Source organism: Triturus cristatus, chromosome 1_2 (genome assembly GCF_964204655.1).
Source record: "Triturus cristatus chromosome 1_2, aTriCri1.1, whole genome shotgun sequence".
NCBI classification, from domain to species: domain Eukaryota; kingdom Metazoa; phylum Chordata; class Amphibia; order Caudata; family Salamandridae; genus Triturus; species Triturus cristatus.
This window is the reverse complement of record NC_140580.1, coordinates 186,699,468-186,719,663: the sequence shown is the minus strand read 5'-3', so window position 1 is coordinate 186,719,663 and position 20,196 is coordinate 186,699,468. Positions and strand designations below refer to the sequence as shown.

General features: G+C 45.4%; 1 protein-coding gene across 2 annotated transcripts in view; it reads right to left on the bottom strand.

The window, feature by feature from the left end:
* The window catches only part of LOC146867033 (VPS10 domain-containing receptor SorCS1-like), a 3,068,338-nt gene that overhangs the window by 851,101 nt on the left and 2,197,041 nt on the right, over positions 1-20,196 (bottom strand). For both annotated transcript variants that reach the window (XM_085603449.1, XM_085603451.1), the window contains exon 8: positions 17,675-17,764. In XM_085603449.1, coding sequence (XP_085459575.1) covers positions 17,675-17,764 — 90 coding nt within the window. The remainder of the gene's footprint in view (positions 1-17,674; positions 17,765-20,196) is intronic.

Below are 20,196 nucleotides of genomic sequence, written 5' to 3'. Positions count from 1 at the left end.
GTTTGTGGGAAATGTTTCGCAAACGTGGCTTGGATCGAAAGGAGGGTGCCCGGCGTGTTCGGACGACTGAGTGTGATCGTGGTTTTTCTGACGGTAGCGGTGATGACGACCGCCGTGGGCGCTCTGATCGTCGTGATGATCGACGTTATGTACGTGATTTGTCCCCCCGTCGTGAGAGAGACAGGGAGAGAGAGGGGGAAAGAGAGAGGGGGAGAGATGATTATGTTAACAGCAGACGTAGAGATGATAGGGATCAATCCCCTGAGTTGAGAAGGAGAGAGGATCGACACATATTGGCCGATCGAAACCCGCAGTACAATGCAGAGAACAGTAATCCATTTCGTAATGGAGATGGATATGAACAGGAGGTATCGATACCTAGGAAACGTGAGAGTCTTTATCCTGATTTATCCGGGTACACAGAACACAGTAAAAAGGACTAGGAAATAGGTCAAGCTCCAGTACACAGATGGGCTCACAGAGATAATAGACCCTATGTAGATATTGATATTTATTGGAGACATCGTAATATCCAAAGGGCCCGAGCATTGGTAGATACAGGAGCGGAGGCCACTCTTATTCATGGAAAATCAAAGAAGTTTAAAGGTCAGCCTTTTACAATTACCGGATTAGGTGGAAAGGAAACTCCCGCAGTTCAAACTTTACTTGAAATGAGAATAGGTAGAATTCCTAGAAAAGAATACTCTGTATTAGTGGTGCCACTCTTAGAATTCATAATTGGAATTGATATTTTGAAAGGAATGACTTTGCACTTAGATGATGGATGTTACCAATTTGGAACTAAACATTATATATCGTCCAGGCCTGTACGGGTTGGTCGTTTAAGAATACCCCCCATAAAAGTTCCCCAGGCGACAAAAGTGGTTCGTCAGAAGCAGTATCGTATTCCAGGTGGTCATGAAGAGATTAGTACCACTATTCAGGAGTTGGTGGATGCAGGAGTTATAACCCCAGTTACTTCTGCTTGGAATAATCCTGCTTGGCCTGTACGTAAGAGTGATAATTCTTGGCGCATGACTGTTGATTATCGAGAATTGAATAGACACACACCCTCTTTGACTGTTGCAGTACCGGATGTTATTACCCTAATTGAAAGAATCCAAAAACATCCAGGTACATGGTATGCGTCCATTGATATTGCTAATGCTTTCTTTTCGATTCCGATTGCCCCTGAGTGTCAGGAACAATTCAGTTTTACGTGGAACGGGCGTCAGATGACGTTTAGAAGTCTTCCCCAGGGCTATGTGCATAGTCCTACGATATGTCACCGGCTGGTGGCAGAGCATCTGGCTGAGGTACCGGTTCATCCACAAATTCAGATATGTCACTATATTGATGATATTTTGATCCAAGGCGAATCACAAGAGGAAGTTCAGACCCAATTAGATAGAGTCATTGAGTGCTTGCGTGAGAAAGGTTGGGAAATCAACCCGGATAAATTACAAGGTCCGTCCCAGGCTGTGAAATTTTTGGGTATTAATTGGCATGAAGGACACCGAGAAGTGATCCCTCAGGTTAAACAGAAAATTCTTGATTTTGCAGTTCCGAGAAATAGGAAAGAAGCCCAAAGCTTCATTGGTTTGTTTGGTTTTTGGCGCCAGCATATTCCTCATTTGAGTCAAATATTGGCCCCTTTGTACCAGGTCACTCGTAAAAAGAATGCATTTGAATGGGGTAAACCACAGCAAGATGCGTTCAGTCTGGCAAAAGAAGCAATTCAGCATGCTCTGGATTTATGGCCTGTATGTGATGGTGATGTGGATTTGAATGTGTCTGTACAAGGCCTTTATGCGAATTGGAGTTTGTGGCAGAAACAAGGCAAGAGTAGAGTACCGTTAGGTTTTTGGACTAAAAAGTTACCTGATGCTGGTGAGCGTTATACACCTTTTGAGAAACAGTTACTTGCATGTTATTGGGCTCTGGTGGATACCGAGCAATTGACTTTGGGACATGATATAGTTTTGCGACCTGAAATTCCTATCATGCAGTGGGTTATGAGTTCGCCGAAAACTCACCGAATTGGACACGCTCAAGAGGCGAGTGTGATTAAATGGAAATGGTATATACAAGACAGGGCACGTGTGGGACAAAAAGGAGTTGCATCTTTGCATGAGCAGGTGGCGCGGGCGCCATCGACTGAGACTGAGAGTGAATGTTCCGTACCTTTAGTACAGGAGTCTCCTGTTAAGTGGGGTAGACCTTTTGATGATTTGTCCGCAGAGGACAGAAACCATGTCTGGTTTACGGATGGTTCAGCAAGGTTCATAGGGACGAAACGGCATTGGAAGGCAGTGTCCTATAATCCGATCACACAAAAATTGCTGAGTACAACTGGTGAGGGTAAGAGCAGTCAATTTGCTGAACTCTATGCTGTTTATCAAGTTCTGAAACAAGAGTTACCTGGCACATGTCATATTTTTACCGATTCTTGGTCTACTGCCAATGGACTGGCAGTTTGGTTACCGACTTGGCATTCCCATAGTTGGAAAATCCATTCAAAAGAACTGTGGGGAAAAGAATTATGGCAGGAGATTTGGGAAATGCTCCCACAGAGTACTGTTACAATCTTCCATGTGGATGCTCATACCCCGATAGACTCTCTTGACAAATTCTTTCATAATATTGCAGATGAGAAATCTAAAATTGCTGAGGCAGTGGTGGACACGCAAGAGTCTGATATTGCGGGATTGGCGAAATGGGCCCACCAGAAAGCAGGACACTTTGGAGAGAAAGCCACTAGCAGGTGGGCTGCTGATCGAGGAATTTATATTCCCCTAGATTTAATCAAAAATGTTATTCTACATTGTCCCATTTGTCAGCATATCAGGCAGCGCAAAGTGCCCCAAATTGTTAAAGGTCATTTACATCGCGGGAAATTGCCCGCTCAAATTTGGCAGATTGATTACATTGGTCCACTTCCTATGAGTAGGAATTGTCAATATGTTTGCACCATTGTTGATACATACAGTGGCCTGTTGGTGGCCCTTCCCTGTAAGCAAGCTACCCAATTGAATACTATTAAAACATTGGAATTGATTATGATGTATTATGGTGTGCCATTCCAAATTCAATCTGATAATGCATCCCATTTTTGTGGAAGATTGGTACAGGAATTCTGTGTGGAAAACAATATTGAATGGGTGTTTCATATACCATATTATCCACAGGCCTCGGGTCTTGTGGAGAGGTTGAATGGCCTGCTGAAAGACCAATTGCGCAAATTAACAGATGACAAGTATAAGAATTGGCGAGACTTTTTGCCTCAAGCGTTATTGATTTTAAATAACCGTCCTTTTCTAAATGCTGAATCCCCACTTATGCGTTTGTTTCCTCCAAATGTTGATGCTAAGCCCAATGAGATCAGAGAGACTGTGATGTACTGGGAGATTACTCCCGGAGCTTTGGCTCCATGTAGAGCGACCCCAGGGTCGGCAGGTTTAGACTTGCATGCCATGAATGACACCGTTATAAAAAGTAAGGATCGAGTCATCATTGAAACCGGTGTTGGTGTTCATATACCAACTGGAAATTTCGGATTAATTGCCCCTAGATCGGGGCTGGCTGTAAAAGGCATTCAGGTGCTTGGAGGAATCATTGATAGTGATTATCAGGGAGAGATTAAGGTGCTCCTGCTGAATAGCAGTGAGGTTGACTTACTGATACATCAAACTGACCGAGTGGCTCAATTGCTAATAATGCCTGTCTTCAGTGGTGAGATGACAAAAGGCACTGCCCCAACGTTGCTAACTGTACGAGGCCAGAAAGGTTTTGGCTCCACAGATAATCCTGGGGCCAGAGTTTGGGTGCAGTCGCCTAAGAATCCCCCTGAACAAGCAGAAGTGATTGCAACCGGTCAAGACAACACCATTTTAGTTATGAGACCAGGGAAAGATAGCTGGGAAGCAGTCCCGGCGGACAAATGTTACTTACGAGAATGAATAATGCCTGTATTTGATTCTCTTTCAGATCATTCTTTGGACTGTTGCTGCAGGATGTGTCGGCGTTGGACTCCTTTTGGGCTGGTACGACGAGAGAGGAGGGATCCCATCAACCCGGGCTGAGTTGAGAACCCGAGTGTCGCGTTCCTTCGCTGCGTGGGATTCGTCGCCGAACTTTTGGATTACATTGGCCAAGCAAGTGACTAAAGCCCCTCATTTCTGCTTGACACCGATGAGATCGGTGACGGATATTCTGGCAACTTGTTTAGTTGCTGTCCCTGCTTCATTGGAGACTTTGACTCATATTTTTAATATATCAAATGCTCGCCCCAATGTTCTTCTGGGCGATTTCGCTGCCCATGAGTATTGCCCCTTGTGTACTGTACTGTCAGACCCGATACCCCCCATCCAGTCCCAAATAGTTACCTATAATATCACACAAGGTGATTTATGTTTTTTCCTTACTTGTGATCCTAGTGCGATTTCTGAATGTATGCGTTTAAAATTGAAAGGTGCCACTTCATTCACCGCTCATGAACGAACTTTGTGCCTTCAAAGGACACCGAAAACATGTACTTCTGTTCAGAATAACATGACTTGCAAGAGTATGGTAGTTACCCCCAGTCACTATCGCACGATGTTACTACCTGCCGGATGGCTTTTCTCATGTGGTAATACTTCCTGGCCATATATCCCGCAAATATTTCTGGAGGCCCTTGTGCCATTACTAGACTGAGCTTGCTCATGTTTTCCTCACATCCGAATGCCAACTCTCGTGTGATTCGAGATACAGTGAGGTTACAGGAGGATTGTGACTCATCTTTGCATTTATATTCCAAGTCTGAATACCTTAGCCTGGCTATTTCAATTGTTGGTGTTCCTGCTTTGGCAGTTTATAATGCCAAATCTATTGGGAAAATGGCCTGCTGGATGGTAAAATCCATCAATCATACTTCTACAGTCCTGTCTGACATGCTATTAGACGCCCAGGGTGAACGAAGGGCTATCTTGCAAAATCGAGCGGCCATTGATTATCTTTTGCTTAAACATGGACACGATTGTTCTGATTTTGAGGGTCTTTGTTGTTTTAACTTGTCGGATCATACAAAATCCATTCAAGCTCACATTGATAAATTACATGACTTGACAGAAGAAGTTAGAAAACACATTGACCAGGGCTGGTTTGACTGGCTCTTTAATTGGTTACCTGATTTACATATGTTACGTCAAATATTAGGAGGTATTCTGATTACTATCGGCATTTTGATTTCTATCTGTTGCTTTATTCAGTGTATTCCTTCACTACTTCAATTCTGCACACCTGGTACTAGACATAGATCAGTTAGTCTTGTTTCATATTATTCTTCCACAGATATTAGTTCCGTTTAATGAATGTATAATAGACTGAAGTCAAGGGTGAAATGTTCTGCTCGATTTTCCCGGCCTTCTTGTGAGGAAAAGATGATTAAATGTGACTTCAGTCTCTTACCATTCAAGTCTAAGGGTTAGAGTAGTGAATGGAGCCTATTTACCAAGCACTTCGACATGATTCTGTGCTCTTCCCCATAGATCAGGGCTTGCACACATAGCCTAGGGGATAGATTCGTTAGTATTAGGGATAACCTGTCCTGTAGTGAGGGTATTTCACGGAGCTGTGCTGAATTCAGGCCTGGTAGGCCTCAAACGGGAGAGACTCCATCTTTCTTTCTGCTCCGGCAGCTTGGGATGCTTCTAGGTCAAACGTAATGTTTTAGTTATGAGGTGTTATTCGCTTGGAGAGAACCGGTTCAGGCCGGCCCTTATCGAAGGATTGTATTTTTCTTCATGCCGAAGACACTACATCAGGCCGGCCGGCTGGGAACGTGTCCTTGGTACGGGGAGGTACAAGAATTTGGTAGGCGGCAGGTTACAGGCCGGAATTTTCCATGAGGAAACGCACCTCTATATTAGTGAAAGTCTGAGGCAGTTACATGTTCAGTCCGTAGGCGGCATCTAGCCGTTAGCAGTAAAGCTACTACTTATTCCAGGGAAGACAGACGCCATCTTGAAGGCGGAGAAGAACCGAGAGACAGATGCTTTCCTAGCAGAATATCCAGAGAGGAGAGAGTAGCCGATAAGGAAGAGGTCCCAGTGACTCGGAGAAGGGTGATTCCAGGCGAGCCGAGGCACAGACGAGAAGGGAACCTAGATGACCACTGAGTGCAGGCTACATACTACTAAGGTGATGTCGACCCTTTCTTATTAGAGTGTACAACTTAATCTTTCACTTTTCTTTGCAGGTTATGTGTTATATTGTAATGTTATGTGATTGTGTATGTAATGAGTAATAAAGTATCCAGTTTGTAGTGAACCGACATGTGCTGCGTGTTCTTGTATAAGAGGGTAGCCTATTCTTCTAGTCAGCTGCGGCTACATGAACAGATGTTAACCCTGATCAGGTAAGTGGTAACTGAATAAGGGAAAGAGGAGCCCCTCGAACCTGAGAACAGGCTATGCTCGAACTGGCAATCTTTGTGTGATCTGATGAATAGTGAGACTGATTCCCTTTTTGTATGTTATGGTGATCATAGGATGAACTGTCGTATGAGACTGCCATCTAGGTAGAGAGGTCTGGATTCGTAGGGGATCGCGAGGCCGCCACTTGTGATACTGTCGTATGGGCAGAGAGGTCTGGATTCGTAGGGGATCGCGAGGCCGCCGATTGTGCTGAGACTGCCGTCTGGGTAGAGAGGTCTGGGTTCGTATGGGACCGCGAGGCCGGCACTTGTGATACTGTCGTATGGGCAGAGAGGTCTGGATCCGGATGGGATCGCGAGGCCGCCACTTGTGATACTGTCGTATGGGCAGAGAGGTCTGGATCCGTATGGGATCGCGAGGCCGCCGATTGTGCTGAGACTGCCGTCTGGGCAGAGAGGTCTGGGTTCGTATGGGACCGCGAGGCCGCCACTTGTGATACTGTCGTATGGGCAGAGAGGTCTGGATCCGGATGGGATCGCGAGGCCGCCACTTATGATACTGTCGTATGGGCAGAGAGGTCTGGATTCGTTGGGGATCGCGAGGCCGCCGATTGTGCTGAGACTGCCATCTGGGTAGAGAGCTCTGGGTTCGTATGGGACCGCGAGGCCGCCACTTGTGATACTGTCGTATGGGCAGAGAGGTCTGGATCCGTATGGGATCGCGAGGCCGCCGATTGTGCTGAGACTGCCGTCTGGGTAGAGAGGTCTGGGTTCGTATGGGACCGCGAGGCCGCCACTTGTGATACTGTCGTATGGGCAGAGAGGTCTGGATCCATATGGGATCGCGAGGCCGCCGATTGTGCTGAGACTGCCGTCTGGGTAGAGAGGTCTGGGTTCGTATGGGACCGCGAGGCCGCCACTTGTGATACTGTCGTATGGGCAGAGAGGTCTGGATCCGTATGGGATCGCGAGGCCACCGATTGTAAGAGGTCTTGGTATGTATAGTAGGAATCCCCTGTCCTTAGGTGATAGATATATGTGGTTGCAGGGTTGTGAATAGGTTCTAGGGAGGGGGTAACGTTCTGGCTGGGTTAGTGAGGCTCTGATGAGCGGGTTCTATCTGATCCGAAAACCCAAGCAGAACAGCGGGCTACGTGCTTTTTATTCACACCCCTACGCTAGCCTGGCATACGCCGGGCCAATCCACTCCGCACACGCTTACAGGGGGGATGTAACAAGCTACATTTCCGTGATCTTCCCCACTGGCTGGGGTGAAATGGTTGTGTCCACTGTCCACAACACTACCACCTCCAGCATTATGTGTCGATATGGATGTGTCTGTGGTCTGCATACTGCAGTCTGTCCAGCACATCCACGCCACACTTGTCATTGTGTACATTCTCATTCATGGGTCAGTTGCCTCCTTCGCACATGCCTGGTTCCCACCTCTCCCGACATTCCGCTATTGTGTGGCTGAGGTGCCATGACGTTGATGGCTCATGTACATGGCCAGCCCAGGTTGCCACAGTAAGTTGTGCTGCCGTGTCTGGTGGGTGGGCATGTTGTTTGGCATGTTGTATGTGATTTTGTAATGTGTGCATTGCCAGAGTTGTGAGTTGCATGATTGTGGGTTGGAGGTGTGTGGTGTGTTCAATTGGTACTTACCAACGAGCACTGCATTTCCGTAGGTGCCATCCTGGAAGCACCGGTTGATGATGGACTGTCCGAAGATGTATGAGTCATGCACACTGCCTGGGTAGTTGGCGACGATATTGGTGAAGAGTCCCCTGTGGTCCACTATTGCCTGCACATTGATGGAATGAGTGTGCTTTCTATTACGGTAATTGTGTGCAGTGTCAGCAGGGGGCACAAGTAGGACATGTGTGCAGCCAATTACCCCCAACACGTGTGGGAATGCAGCTATGGCGTAGAATCCTTGTTTGGTCTCCAGCTGTTCCTGCGCAGTGTGTGGGAAGTATAGGTACTGGGGTACAAAGCTGATGATGGCATCCAGGACAGGTTTGAGGAACTTGGATAGGGCTGGCTGTGAGACTCCTCCAACCTGGCAGTTGTTGGTTGGAATGTCCCAGAGGCAACAGATGCAGCACAGCCAGCAGCTTTGTCTGCAGAGGGATGTTGGTTGCCCGCTGTGTTGGTGCTGTCAGCCTGTGGGCAATGATGTTCAGGATGCGGAGGATGGTTGTCCTTTTGAGTCTGTAGTGGGCAATGACATGCTCTGCTGTTAAGTCTGTGAGGCTGGTGGGTTTCCTGAAGGTCCGCTGTCTTTGTCTGCGCTGCCTCTGTGGTGGTCTGGGGGGGTGGTAGGGGTCCAGGGGGGGGGGGGGGGGTTGTGGCCCTGTTGGGGCTCCGAGCTGCATGATGAGTAGCTCCATGGCTTCTGTTGTTCTTCAGGTGTGGCTGTGGGCTGGGCTCCCTTTTCTGGTGCCGGCTGTCGTCCAGCTTTGCACCAGGTCAGAGCAGGTGGTAATTTCCTGCTGCTAACGTGCCTTATCACATGTTTTGGGATCTTATCGCCGATGTGGCTGGTCGTTGAGAATGTTGCGGTGTGGTGTTGTCATGGATTTTTGCTTGGGAACGCCTACTCTGCATCTCATTAGTGATAGTTGCCAGGGTCATCTGTGGCGATGTTTTTTGCGGCTGCTATCGCTGGTAACCTGGTGATATCGGCTGTTTGCACCAGCTTGTGAATGGGGAGGTAAATTTAGTGTGACTTTAGCTGCGCTAATGTGCCGATAATGCGGCGATAGATCCTTGAGAATATGCCCCATAATGTTTGAGCTTCAGTGATGTAGCGTCAAACCCCATCTACTTCTTTGCATATACCTCCTAAATTAGAGAACAGAGGAGGAGGGAACTCATTCCTTTTCAGCAAGGGTTTATGTCATGAGGAGCGCAGGTGGTATTTTAGATCTTGTCAAGTCATAGCAAAATGTACTTTTCCTGGGTGGTTACTAATTCCAGCACACTGATGCCCTTTCTGCATGTGATCATACTTCTCCCCAGGAACTTTAACAACTCATCATGGTAAATCCTATGGTAATTTATAAACAGTGGCAGTTATTTCAGATCCCTTCCCTCTTCCATTTGTCTTGAGAGGACCTAAGGTGGTTCGCCATATTGAATTTGCCATCAGTGTATCTCTACTGGCTAACAGTTATCAGTAGCCATTTTAAATGTTTAACTTCCCTGAATTTGTATTACAGCTCAGGACAGAAAGCTATTGCTGGGGAAAAAACTATTGAGACCCTCAAACAAACGGATTAAAATTCAGTATTCCTTCTTTATAATGTTTGTTAGAAAGTGGGTTGTTGGTTGACTGGGGTGTGAGCCCCGGTCAAGCAGCAACCACAATCCTAGTCAGGGTAAGAGGCAGACAAACCCTAAATTTACCTGTGGTCACCCTCTTGTAGCTTGGCACAGAGCAGTCAGGCCACAATGTGTAAAGTAGTTCTGCAACACTTCAAACAGTGAAAACACGAGAAAAAAAGATCCCACACCAGTGTAGTAAAACAAAGAATAGTTTAGTAAATAAAACAAACCCAAAATTACAAACTCCAATCAGGGAAACCGGACATATTGAATATCAAAGTTTTAAGATAAAATAGCCCCAAAAAGCATAAAGCGCTAACAAGCGAAATCTGGTTGGACCAGATAGGGTCAAAGTCACAAGTTCAGCCAACCGAGATGGAGCGCAAGCTGGCTACAGGGACCAGGTTAGGCCCGCTGAACAAAGTATCCTTAATCCTGGTTGTCGAACGTTGCCTGGATCCGAGGCAAAGAAGCATCATGCAGCTGAAGCAATGCATCGGTTCTGAGATATGGTGAGGTTGTGGAGCCAGGTCCTGTTGCATCGACCATGAGGATCCTGCTGATAGGGGTTGTGATGTGAAGTCCAGGCATCGAGGATGAGGCAATGAGTTTGACCCGAGGAGCTCCGAGGGTGCAGTGCAGAGTCTGACGTCTTTGTCGAGCTGCCGTTGACAAGGGTTGCAAGGACCTGGTTCGGAGATGTGCTGCGTCGGTTCCAAAGATGTGAGGGTGATGCGGGCCTTTTGACATGGGTCCAATCCATGCATCAGTGGCATTGCATCAGTTCTGCTCGAGGATGTACTGCTCAGCAGAGAAGCTGCGTCAGATCTGCTGGTAAGCAACTTGGGCCCACTTCCAAGGGTCCAGGACTGGGGTGACACCACTTCACAGGGTAGACTCACAGAGTGCAGAGTCCAGGTGCAGATACAAGGTTGCTGAAAGCCTGTTATGTCCCTGAGGCTCCATTTCAGGAGGCCAGCCTATTGGCCCTTGGTGTCGTCCTGGGTTTAAGTGATGCAGGTCCAGTCCTTCCCAAATGGCACTCCTCGAGCAGCACTGCAGTCCTTCTTCCTGGCAGAGCATCCACAGGTCCAGAAGTGTACTAAAGAGGGTTTGAGGCCCATACATATAACCAGTAGTGTCTTTGAAGTGCACAGAGGCCCTGCCCTTCCTGCCCTGGTTCCAGACTCACTACAGGGGGTATGCAGCCCTTTCTGTGGGGACAGAAGAGCCTATTCATGTGTAAGTGAGGCTGAGTCCACCTCCTCCCTGCCAGGATGGCAAATCAAGTCATGTCTAAGCTCCCATTGTGCGTGGCTGTCTAGGGGGAATACACAAAGTCACCCACCCCAGACACGTGATCAGAGACAAGCAGCAAGCCCCAAATGGCTAAAGTAAGACAATGCCAACTTTCTAAAAGTGGCATTTTGAGAACTGTAATTTAAAATCTGTCTTCACCATAAAATAGCATTTTAAAATAGGATTCCAGAGACAGCAAACATAACCAGTCATATCTTCCCATTTGGGAACTATGCTTATAAAATGCAATAAGGTAATCCCAATGTTATCTTACGGGAGATATAGGCCTTGCAGTAGTGAAAAACGAATGTAAGAGTTTTTCACTAGCAGATCATGTAAAGCTTAAAAGTACATGACTTGCTTTTAAATGTATTGCACCCTGCCTTCTGGGCTGTCCAGGGCCTACCCTAGGGGTGACATACATGTATTAACAAAGGAAGGTTTGGGCCTGGCTAGATGTTTAACTTGCAAGGTCTACATGGCAGTTTAAAACTGCACATGCTGGCTCTGCAATGGCTTGACTGGAGCACGTGTACAGGGCTATTTAGGTGGGTGTTACAATTAGTGCTGCAGGCCCACTAGGGGCATTTAATTTACAGGCCGTGGACACAGGTAGTGCACATTACTAGGGACCAATCGGTAAATTAAATATGGAATTATGGATATGCCAATCAAACCATGTTTAGGGAAGTGAGCACAAGCATTTTAGCACTTGTGAGCAGTGGTAAAGTGCATAGAGTGGTAAGGCCAACAGACACAAACTTCCAGCAAAATTGGACACAGGAAGGCAAAAAATTGGGGGGGGAGACAACTCTAAGGCTGTCAGGTCTAACAATGTTTTTTTCATTGTCTTTTGAAAAATGTTATTCTCTGAATTGAACTGGTTCTGGAAATGTACCTCTTAGACCTGGCACAATAGGCATTGGTTTCCCCTGTATTTTTGCCTTTGCCTCCTGTGTTTTTGCTGCGTGTTGGACTTTGTTTGGCTGGTCTAGATATTTTGGGCACTTTGCCACTGCTGTTCAGTGCCAAAGTGCAAGTGCTCCCTTTGTAAATTGTTGTCATGGATTGGTGAATCCATGATTAGCATATTTGATTTACTAGTCAGTCCCTAATACTGTAAATCAAATGCTGCTAGTGGGCCTGCAGCGCTGATTGTGGCACCCACATAAGCAGCCTGTAAATGTAGCTCAGGCCTACGATTGCAGAGCCTGTGTGCAGTCCAGTACTGCCATGTCGACCTAGCAAATGCACCCACTTGCCAGGCCCTAAGCTTCCATTTTCGTACATGTTAGTCACCTCTAAGTTAGGCCCAAGTTACCCCTGTGAGCAGAGTGCAGTATATGTGAAAGGTAGGACATGCCCTGATGTCTGTGGCATGTCCTAATAGTGAAATACTGCCAATTTAGTTTTTCACTCTTGTAAGGCTATCTGTTCCCGAAGGATAGAAGGGGGAGTTTGCTTATAGCATCTTATAAGCATAACTGCCCTTGGGAACCAGATAGGAAGATAAAGTTTAGTATGCCTGAACTCAGAATGTTAAAATGCATCTTTTAGTGAGGGAGATTTTTACATTCTGTGTTTGAAAATACCACTTTTAGAAAGTAGGTATTTTCTTGCTTAGCCATCCGGTGTGCCTCTGCTAGGATGTGTATTTACTGTCTGGCTTTAGAGTGACAGGGGCTGGGACTGTGCAGTGTCTCCAGAGAGTCTGGATGAGTGAGTGCTGGGCTGAATAGGCCTTGTCTGCATTTGGAGTGGAGGGAGGAGTAGCACCTGCACCTGAATAGGGCTGCGCCTGCCTTCCACAATGATGGCTCCGCCCCCCCTCCGATGTGTATCTGGAGCCAGGGCTCACACTGACAATAGAGGTTGTTGTGCACTTGCAAAGTGCGACTCAGAACTGGTTTGGACTGGGCTCAGAGCCCTGGGCCAGGGGAGAACAAAGAGATTTACTGTATAAAAAGAGGCACAGACCCCAGACTTTTAGACCACTTCTGGGAAATCAAGAGGAACCTTTGCCAAGGAGAAGAGCTGGAGAAACTGAGTAGGAATACTGTCCTTGAGTTGTCTGCTGTCTGGGGTTGGCGTGCAGTGGCTACTTTCTGCCAAGGAAAGGGAAAAAGGACTTTGCTGTTTGCTGTGTCCCCTGCTTGAGGAAGATCTCCAAGGGCTTGATGAAGAGCTTGCCTCCTGTTCTGAAGTCTCAGGGACAAAAGACTTCACCCCCAGCTCCCCTGACTTGCCAAGAGGTGCCTGTAGCTGTTCTGGGCCTCTGGAGGTTGGTCTGGCTGTTGTGAGCCGGAAAAGTAACGCAACAACAAGAAGCGTAACTCATCCACACCAGTTTCCGATGCATTGCCCAAAAAATCGTCACAGCACCTACCCGCGGCTTGAGAAATCGCCGTACGCAGCATCGAATGCACCGATCTCCGAAGTCCGAGATCACCGCACTGATTCCGATGCAAGCCCTGCTGTGCGGGTGCAAGAACCTACGCATCGTCCCCGATTGTAGCATCACATTGAGGCACCAGGTCTGTCGCATCGCTGGGGGACGCAGTAAGAAACCGACATATCACCTTCGCACCCAGTAAAAAAATGATGCATCACCTCCTCTCCGGTAAGGAACTGACGCATCACCTAACCTGCACAGTAGTAAGGAACTGATGCATCACCTCTCCCGGAGCAAGGAACCGAAGCATCACCTTCCCTGAGTGTAAGGAACTGATGTACCACCTCCCCTGCAACGCTTTTTGTTTGTGTGTGTGACGCATCCAAGGTACTTTGTGTGAAAAGTGTTGCATCTGCAATTTGCTTTGAACTGAACTATTTTTACAATTTGAAAGTCATATTTTTATTACTGTATTGTAGATTTTTGTTGTTTTGGTCTTGTTTGGTTTAGATAAAGATTACTTATTTTTCTAAACTGGTGTGGTGTCCTTTGTAGTATTTTCACTGTATTACTGTATGTGTTCACAAATGCTTTACATACTGCCTCTGAGATAAGTCTGTCTGCACATGCCAAGCTACCAAGGAAGTGAGCAGGGGTTATTTTAGAAGTATCCCCCTTACCCTGAAAAGAAAAAAGGGTCCTTATTTGGACAACGTTACCTACCTCTGCTAACTAGAGACCCCCATTTCTAAAAGTACCAATCTAAAAATGCAATGTATTCATATCTACCACTGTCAGCTGAAAGGAAAACCGTTTACTAAACAAACTTAGTGTAGACTATTCTTTCAGATGGCAAGATTAGGTTTGAGTTATCTGCTAGAAAATGGAGGATTGAGAAAGGCTCCAGCACAGCTATGTGGAAGTACCCAGGGATGCTTTAAATCCTCTTCAGATCCCCAGCCTAGCACTGGCTATTACTTGATAACAAAATAGCAAAGTTGTACGGGAATTAGCAGAGCCCATCATATTACCATGGATGAGTTACACTCTGGTAAATCAGGTAATGAGGCCCTATGACAGCTCAGTCCAATCACTATCTAGGCTTATGTGGGAAACCCTCTTTTGTCAAGCACACGTTTAGTCAACACATGCCACAAGCCATAGGGAAGAACTGTCAGAAAACCAGTTGTGATATTAAAGCACTGGCCAGACTCAGCTTTGAATATGGGTTATGGTTCATCTTGGACATTTAAAGGCTGTTACTGATCAGTCTACCAACCCCTGACCTAATGTGATTGGCTAAACAAACATGCAGGTTAATTCAAGTCTGAAAGAATAGCAGTATGTGGATCAGAAGATATACGAGACCTGGAGAATCAGCAAACAGATTTGCTTGCAGTAAATAGCTATTTTTTTTAATCATATCCGACTTTGTCCTGTGCAGAGGAAACCTGCCCATCCGCCCAGTTTTTGGACATAAATCCAGACAATAAGGCTTGTGTAAGAAAATGTGCAAGGTTCATTTAACAGCGAAGTACCAATACACGTAGGGGCCAACAGATATTATTTTGAAGGAAATGGCAATGGTTATGACTTTATTTCAATGGACCATTCCTAGTATTCATCTTTAGTATATAGTGCGTGGGATTCTATCAAGAACCTTCCAGTTCCATTCTTTAATAGACCTAGTCTACCTCTTTAGCCCCACCCACAAAGGAGGCAATGTGGCCCCATGGTCTCTCCAGGGGACCCACACAAATACAACACATGGTTTGCCCCAGCATAGATATTTGCATGTTCCCTTTTGGGATCAAGCAGAATGATTTTCTGGCTACCCACCCTTTATTCTTGAATGTTCTGGTACGCTTAACAGAAGAGTACCAGAAAGGATATTGTTGTATGTATTACATGGTTCAATAAGCAGCTTTTTTCTATATTTTGTTTAGGAAGACCAGAAAATGTACCTATTTTTATGAAAAGGCAGCTATCAGATTGTCCACTAGCGCGTGGATGCCCACATTGGGTTTATACCGTTTTAGAATCAAAATGAAGATGAGGATGCTGTCGATGTAAAGAGCACTAAAGTGTTTGCCTTGTGTTCTGCCCTGCTATGTCAGGGCACAAGGCAGCACTTTATATTATACCAATAACATCTATTTACAATACAGACAGCAAACTGTCTTCAGGGCCCCCTTGCGCCCTTAAGTGAGTGAAGTGGGTATGGGCATGCTGTGGCATTTGGAAGCAGGACGTGGGCCAGTCGTTTCACTTCCTCATAAGGAATTCCTCTCTCACATGGACCACTGGCTTCATCCCTAACCCTCTCCAAACAACAGCCCTAAGCATCTTGTGCCTGGTTCTTTCAATGGGCAAGGGTCATCAGTGATGGCCGAATGATGACGTGCAGTCTAGCAACAGGAGCTTTCTATCCCATAGGTCAGTGATTCCCAAACTGGGGTCCGGGGACCCCTGGGGGTCCCCGAAGCCTCCTCAGGGGGTCCGCGACTACTTTGAGAATCAAATAATATTAACAGATTAATAAAGTGTAGATATATAAAGATGCTAAACGTACAATTGAACATTGTAAAACATACTGTAAATGTGAAGGAATTTGAAATGGGAGGCTAAAAATTAAATTAGTATCCTCAGATAAATTTGTGAGAGCAGTGCAAGTGTATTAAACTGAATATAGTATGGAGATGAGTGGCCTCAAGTGAATTTAGAAAAACTCCAAACATTCTATTAAAATTACATTTTGATGTCTTTTTTTATTTATATGTTTTCTAATTAAATAAAATGTGTAATTTGTGTATTTGTTTGATGAATGCTTTTTTTGTATTTTTGTGCATTGTTTAGTGGTTCAAATCATCAACATTGCTTAGGCCGGGGTCCCCGACTTCCAGTACTGACTCATGGGAGGTCCCCGGATTCGAATAATGATTCAGTTGGGGTCCCCGGATTCCAGTAATAATTAAGTGGGGGTCCCCAGAAGTCAAACGTTTGGGAACCACTGCCATAGGTGCTTCCACTGTCGGAATCAGCCATGTTCAAAGCTCACACGGAAAGAAAAGCCACAGTAAGATTAAAGAGAGGTCGATGCGAGAGTCGCTCGTGGACTGCAGCGCCAGGCTAGCACATGTGGCCCTGAGGAACAAGGATTGGCAATTATCAATCATTCCACGTGTGCCCTATGCGTTCTCGGTATCTTATAATAATCCGATTATGCAGCTCTTTCTCCAGTGGGCGCATTGGCACAAGATATGAGCAAAAACGAAACAACTCTTCTCTGCAGCTCAATTATGTGGCGTTCACTGCGCTGAGCACAGCAGGAGAAGGGATCACTGTACCTATGCCTTGTAATGCTTTGAGTAAAATCGTTTTCATTGGTCAATGCTAATTTCCAGCATTTTTATTCAGGGCAAGCAGCAGAAACAATCACAGAGCTGCAATATTGTTTGTCTATTTAAAGCCGTGGGCGCAGCAATTGTAGCATATTTAGGATCACGGATGGAAAAAGCAGGATTAATGACCCAATGCGATTATTTTTGATATAACAAATCCACAGGGTGCCTTTTAAAAGGAATGTTGCAATCCAATTTCAAAACTACTAAACTCACTGAAATATACTTCTCGAAAAAAAGGTTTAAAAAAAAGGCGTAGCTAGCTGTGAGGCAGAGGGATAAACACGTTTAAAACTGTGAAAAATGTGTAAAAATCAAGGCACAAAACAAATCCTGCAGTCCAGGGTGTGGTGTTAGTGCTTGTAGCTCCCATGCACTACTTCACAACAGCTGTGGTTTAACTATCCACTGCGCATTTTTTATTATAAATAATCGCGGGTCATCCGCGATTATTTAAAATAAAAGTGGCTTTCAGCTGGAGATTTATACCTGTTATAAAGCCCGCTTATGGTTCATTTCCTACTCTTTCTAAACAAAGATGGTTACAAATGTTAATGGCTGGTCGTGGTATGACCTGCCACTTATGATGAAGGCAGTGAATTGACATAAGAACAGCTGTCTGGTACATTTTTGCTGCAATGAACCCTAATAACAATTTTCAAAAATAGACAGCTAAAACTTTTCACATTGGTGACTCTCCTACACAAGTGTAGTGCATGAATACACAAATGATTCAAGTCAAGTCAAGTCAAAATTATTCATTTAAGAGTCCTGGGCAAATTCTGAGTCAAGAGTTAAGCAACAGCATTAAAGCCCACATTGTGCAATGAGCCATACCTTAGGCAAGGAGTACTTTGGTAGTTTCATTTGCGCGAAACCTTCTTTTTTGTAGGAGACGTAGTAGTGTGGTCTCCCGCCCGAAGTAAGCTGAAATGGAAAATTGGATATTAATTAAATGCTTCTTTTGAGACATGATGCAATTTCAATACTGGCTAATGCAATGCCATCTTGAGAACCTTTGGGGCCCTGGGCAAGTGTTAATTAAAATAAGACATATGTACATAGTGCTTGAAATTTCAACTTAAATAGCCAGGTATTCGTAGCAGCAAATAAATACTCCGTCCAGCTCTCATTGTCGCTACAACAGAAGAAATGAAAACACTCCTCCAAGGATTAAAACCACTCCATCAGGGGAAATCGGAGTATTCCTCCTTAACTCCCTTCGAATGCCAGATGCGTCTTCTGTTCTTTTTAGTGACGTCCAGGTCTGTTTAAGTGAGAGAAATGGGAGGAGGTGGGACAAGGGAAGAGTGATACAGAGAAAGGTCTAGTAAGAGAGGAGGTAGAGGGGAAAGGGAAGGAGAGATCCAGATGAGATAGAGAGATAGGTGAAGCAGGTGAAGATGTAAGTTCAAAAGGAATGATGATATATCCAGGAAGAAAGGCAGGGGCGTCTCCTCCGAGAAGGCAAAGAGCGTTGCCCCAAGGGCAGAGCTGGCAGCTAAAAAAGAAAACATTATGTGATTGTAATTTTATTTTTGAGCAGCTGGATCAGCCAGCATGTGCAGGGAGGGGCGGGGCTGGGGCTTGGGCATGGGTGGGGGTTGCTATGTGCACTCTGTAAGGGCGCATATTTATTTGGCCGGCAGACCAAAACACACATAGAGATTTGGGTTTCTCCAGCACAGCAGCATTGAGCAGCCGGACTGGAGAAACCCCACAGACTCCCTGACCTGAGTGGAGCGTCTTTTCAGCTCACTCAGGCCAATGCCCGAGCTGCTCTGCAGCGCAGGGGTTGGACAGGGAGTCTGATGCAGCACCGGTGCCTGCTGGGACATGGAAGAGGAAACACACGGCGCAACGCAGGTCGCAGCCATCAACTTAGGGTACGTTTTTTCTTTTTTCTTATACTCCTCCCCCCCATGTCTCCTTCCCCCGCCCCACTACCATTTGTATGTGGAGTCTCAGCAGTGCTTAATTTGTAAAATATTAGATGCCAGGGCTCTGACCAGGATGCCACTGCAGCTTGCACCACCAATCGCCTTTGTCATCGCTGCCAAAACATCTACTAACCATCACTCTCACATGTAAATGCGACAGTTCAGATTATTCCAGGTCCCCAAAGCTAAAGGAATTGCTGGGGAGTCAGGTATTAGCACTTTTAATGTATATTGTATTCCTAAACTACAGTTGTTCTGCTCATCTCTAAATGTTATGAGTAGCGCCACCATGTGGTGGACTGTTCCAAGTATGGTGTTGACAATTAGGTGCTGGTGCCGAGCACAGGAAACCAATTAAGTGCCAGTGCTGAGCACCGGAAAGTACCGGCTCAAATTAAGCACTTGAAGAAAGGCACACAGAGGTTGGAAGTGGAATATAGAAAGGTAGAGAGATGAGTAGGGTTTTTAGAGTGAATGAGAGGGGGAAGAACTAGACATGGAGGCATGGTTATGTAGAGAGGAAGAGGTTGAGGTGCACAGAATGTTGAGGCTGATAGAGAGGTAAGTGGAAAGTGCGGAGTTAGGAGTAAAGGTAGACAGATGAGCTAGTGAAAGAAGCAAATAGAGATACAAGGTTGAGTGGTGAGATAATCTGACCAAGGAAGATATTACTTGGGTAAAAACTCACTTTATGAAAACACGAGAATTAGATCGAGAAGCAAGGGAAATTATTAAGCCAACAGTTAGGCCACACTACTTGTTGATTTCGACACTGTCAATCCAACCTTATCTGACCATTGTTACTAGACCTTACCATCGGTGGCTTCTAACAAAATTCAGATTTAACCAGGCACATTTCCTGTTGGGTATTTACGATAAATGGTGTAATCCAAGGGAGAATGTGCCTTGTGAATGTGACAATTTCTCCGATCAAGATCAGACACATTTTGTGTTTTTCTGTTCTTTTTATGAGGAAAGTAGGAAAAAGTTCATCAAACCACTGTTAAGGGAAAAGGGGTTTGTAAAGTATAAACCTGCATTGTATTATCTTCAGTTATTGGAGACCCCCTCTAGTGATGTTTGGTGTAGCTAATTTTCTGATTGCTTCAATCCGTGCCAGAGGGAAGAGACTCCGGATGAATATAGGTGTTGGTACAGTAAATACTTCTTTAAATTCTAATTCTATAATATAAATTAATTTTCCTGTATTATATGAAATACCAGGGTTATGAATTATGAAATATCTGTTAATATAAAACCTCAGTGTATACTTGAACTGATCTTTATGTATATGTTACTGGCTTTTAGATATTTATGATATGCTCTGGAATTTTTAAAATTATCTATTTGTATAGTATACTTTTATGATTTTTAATAATCGAATAAAGTGTTTTTGACTTGACTTGACTTGAGTGGTGA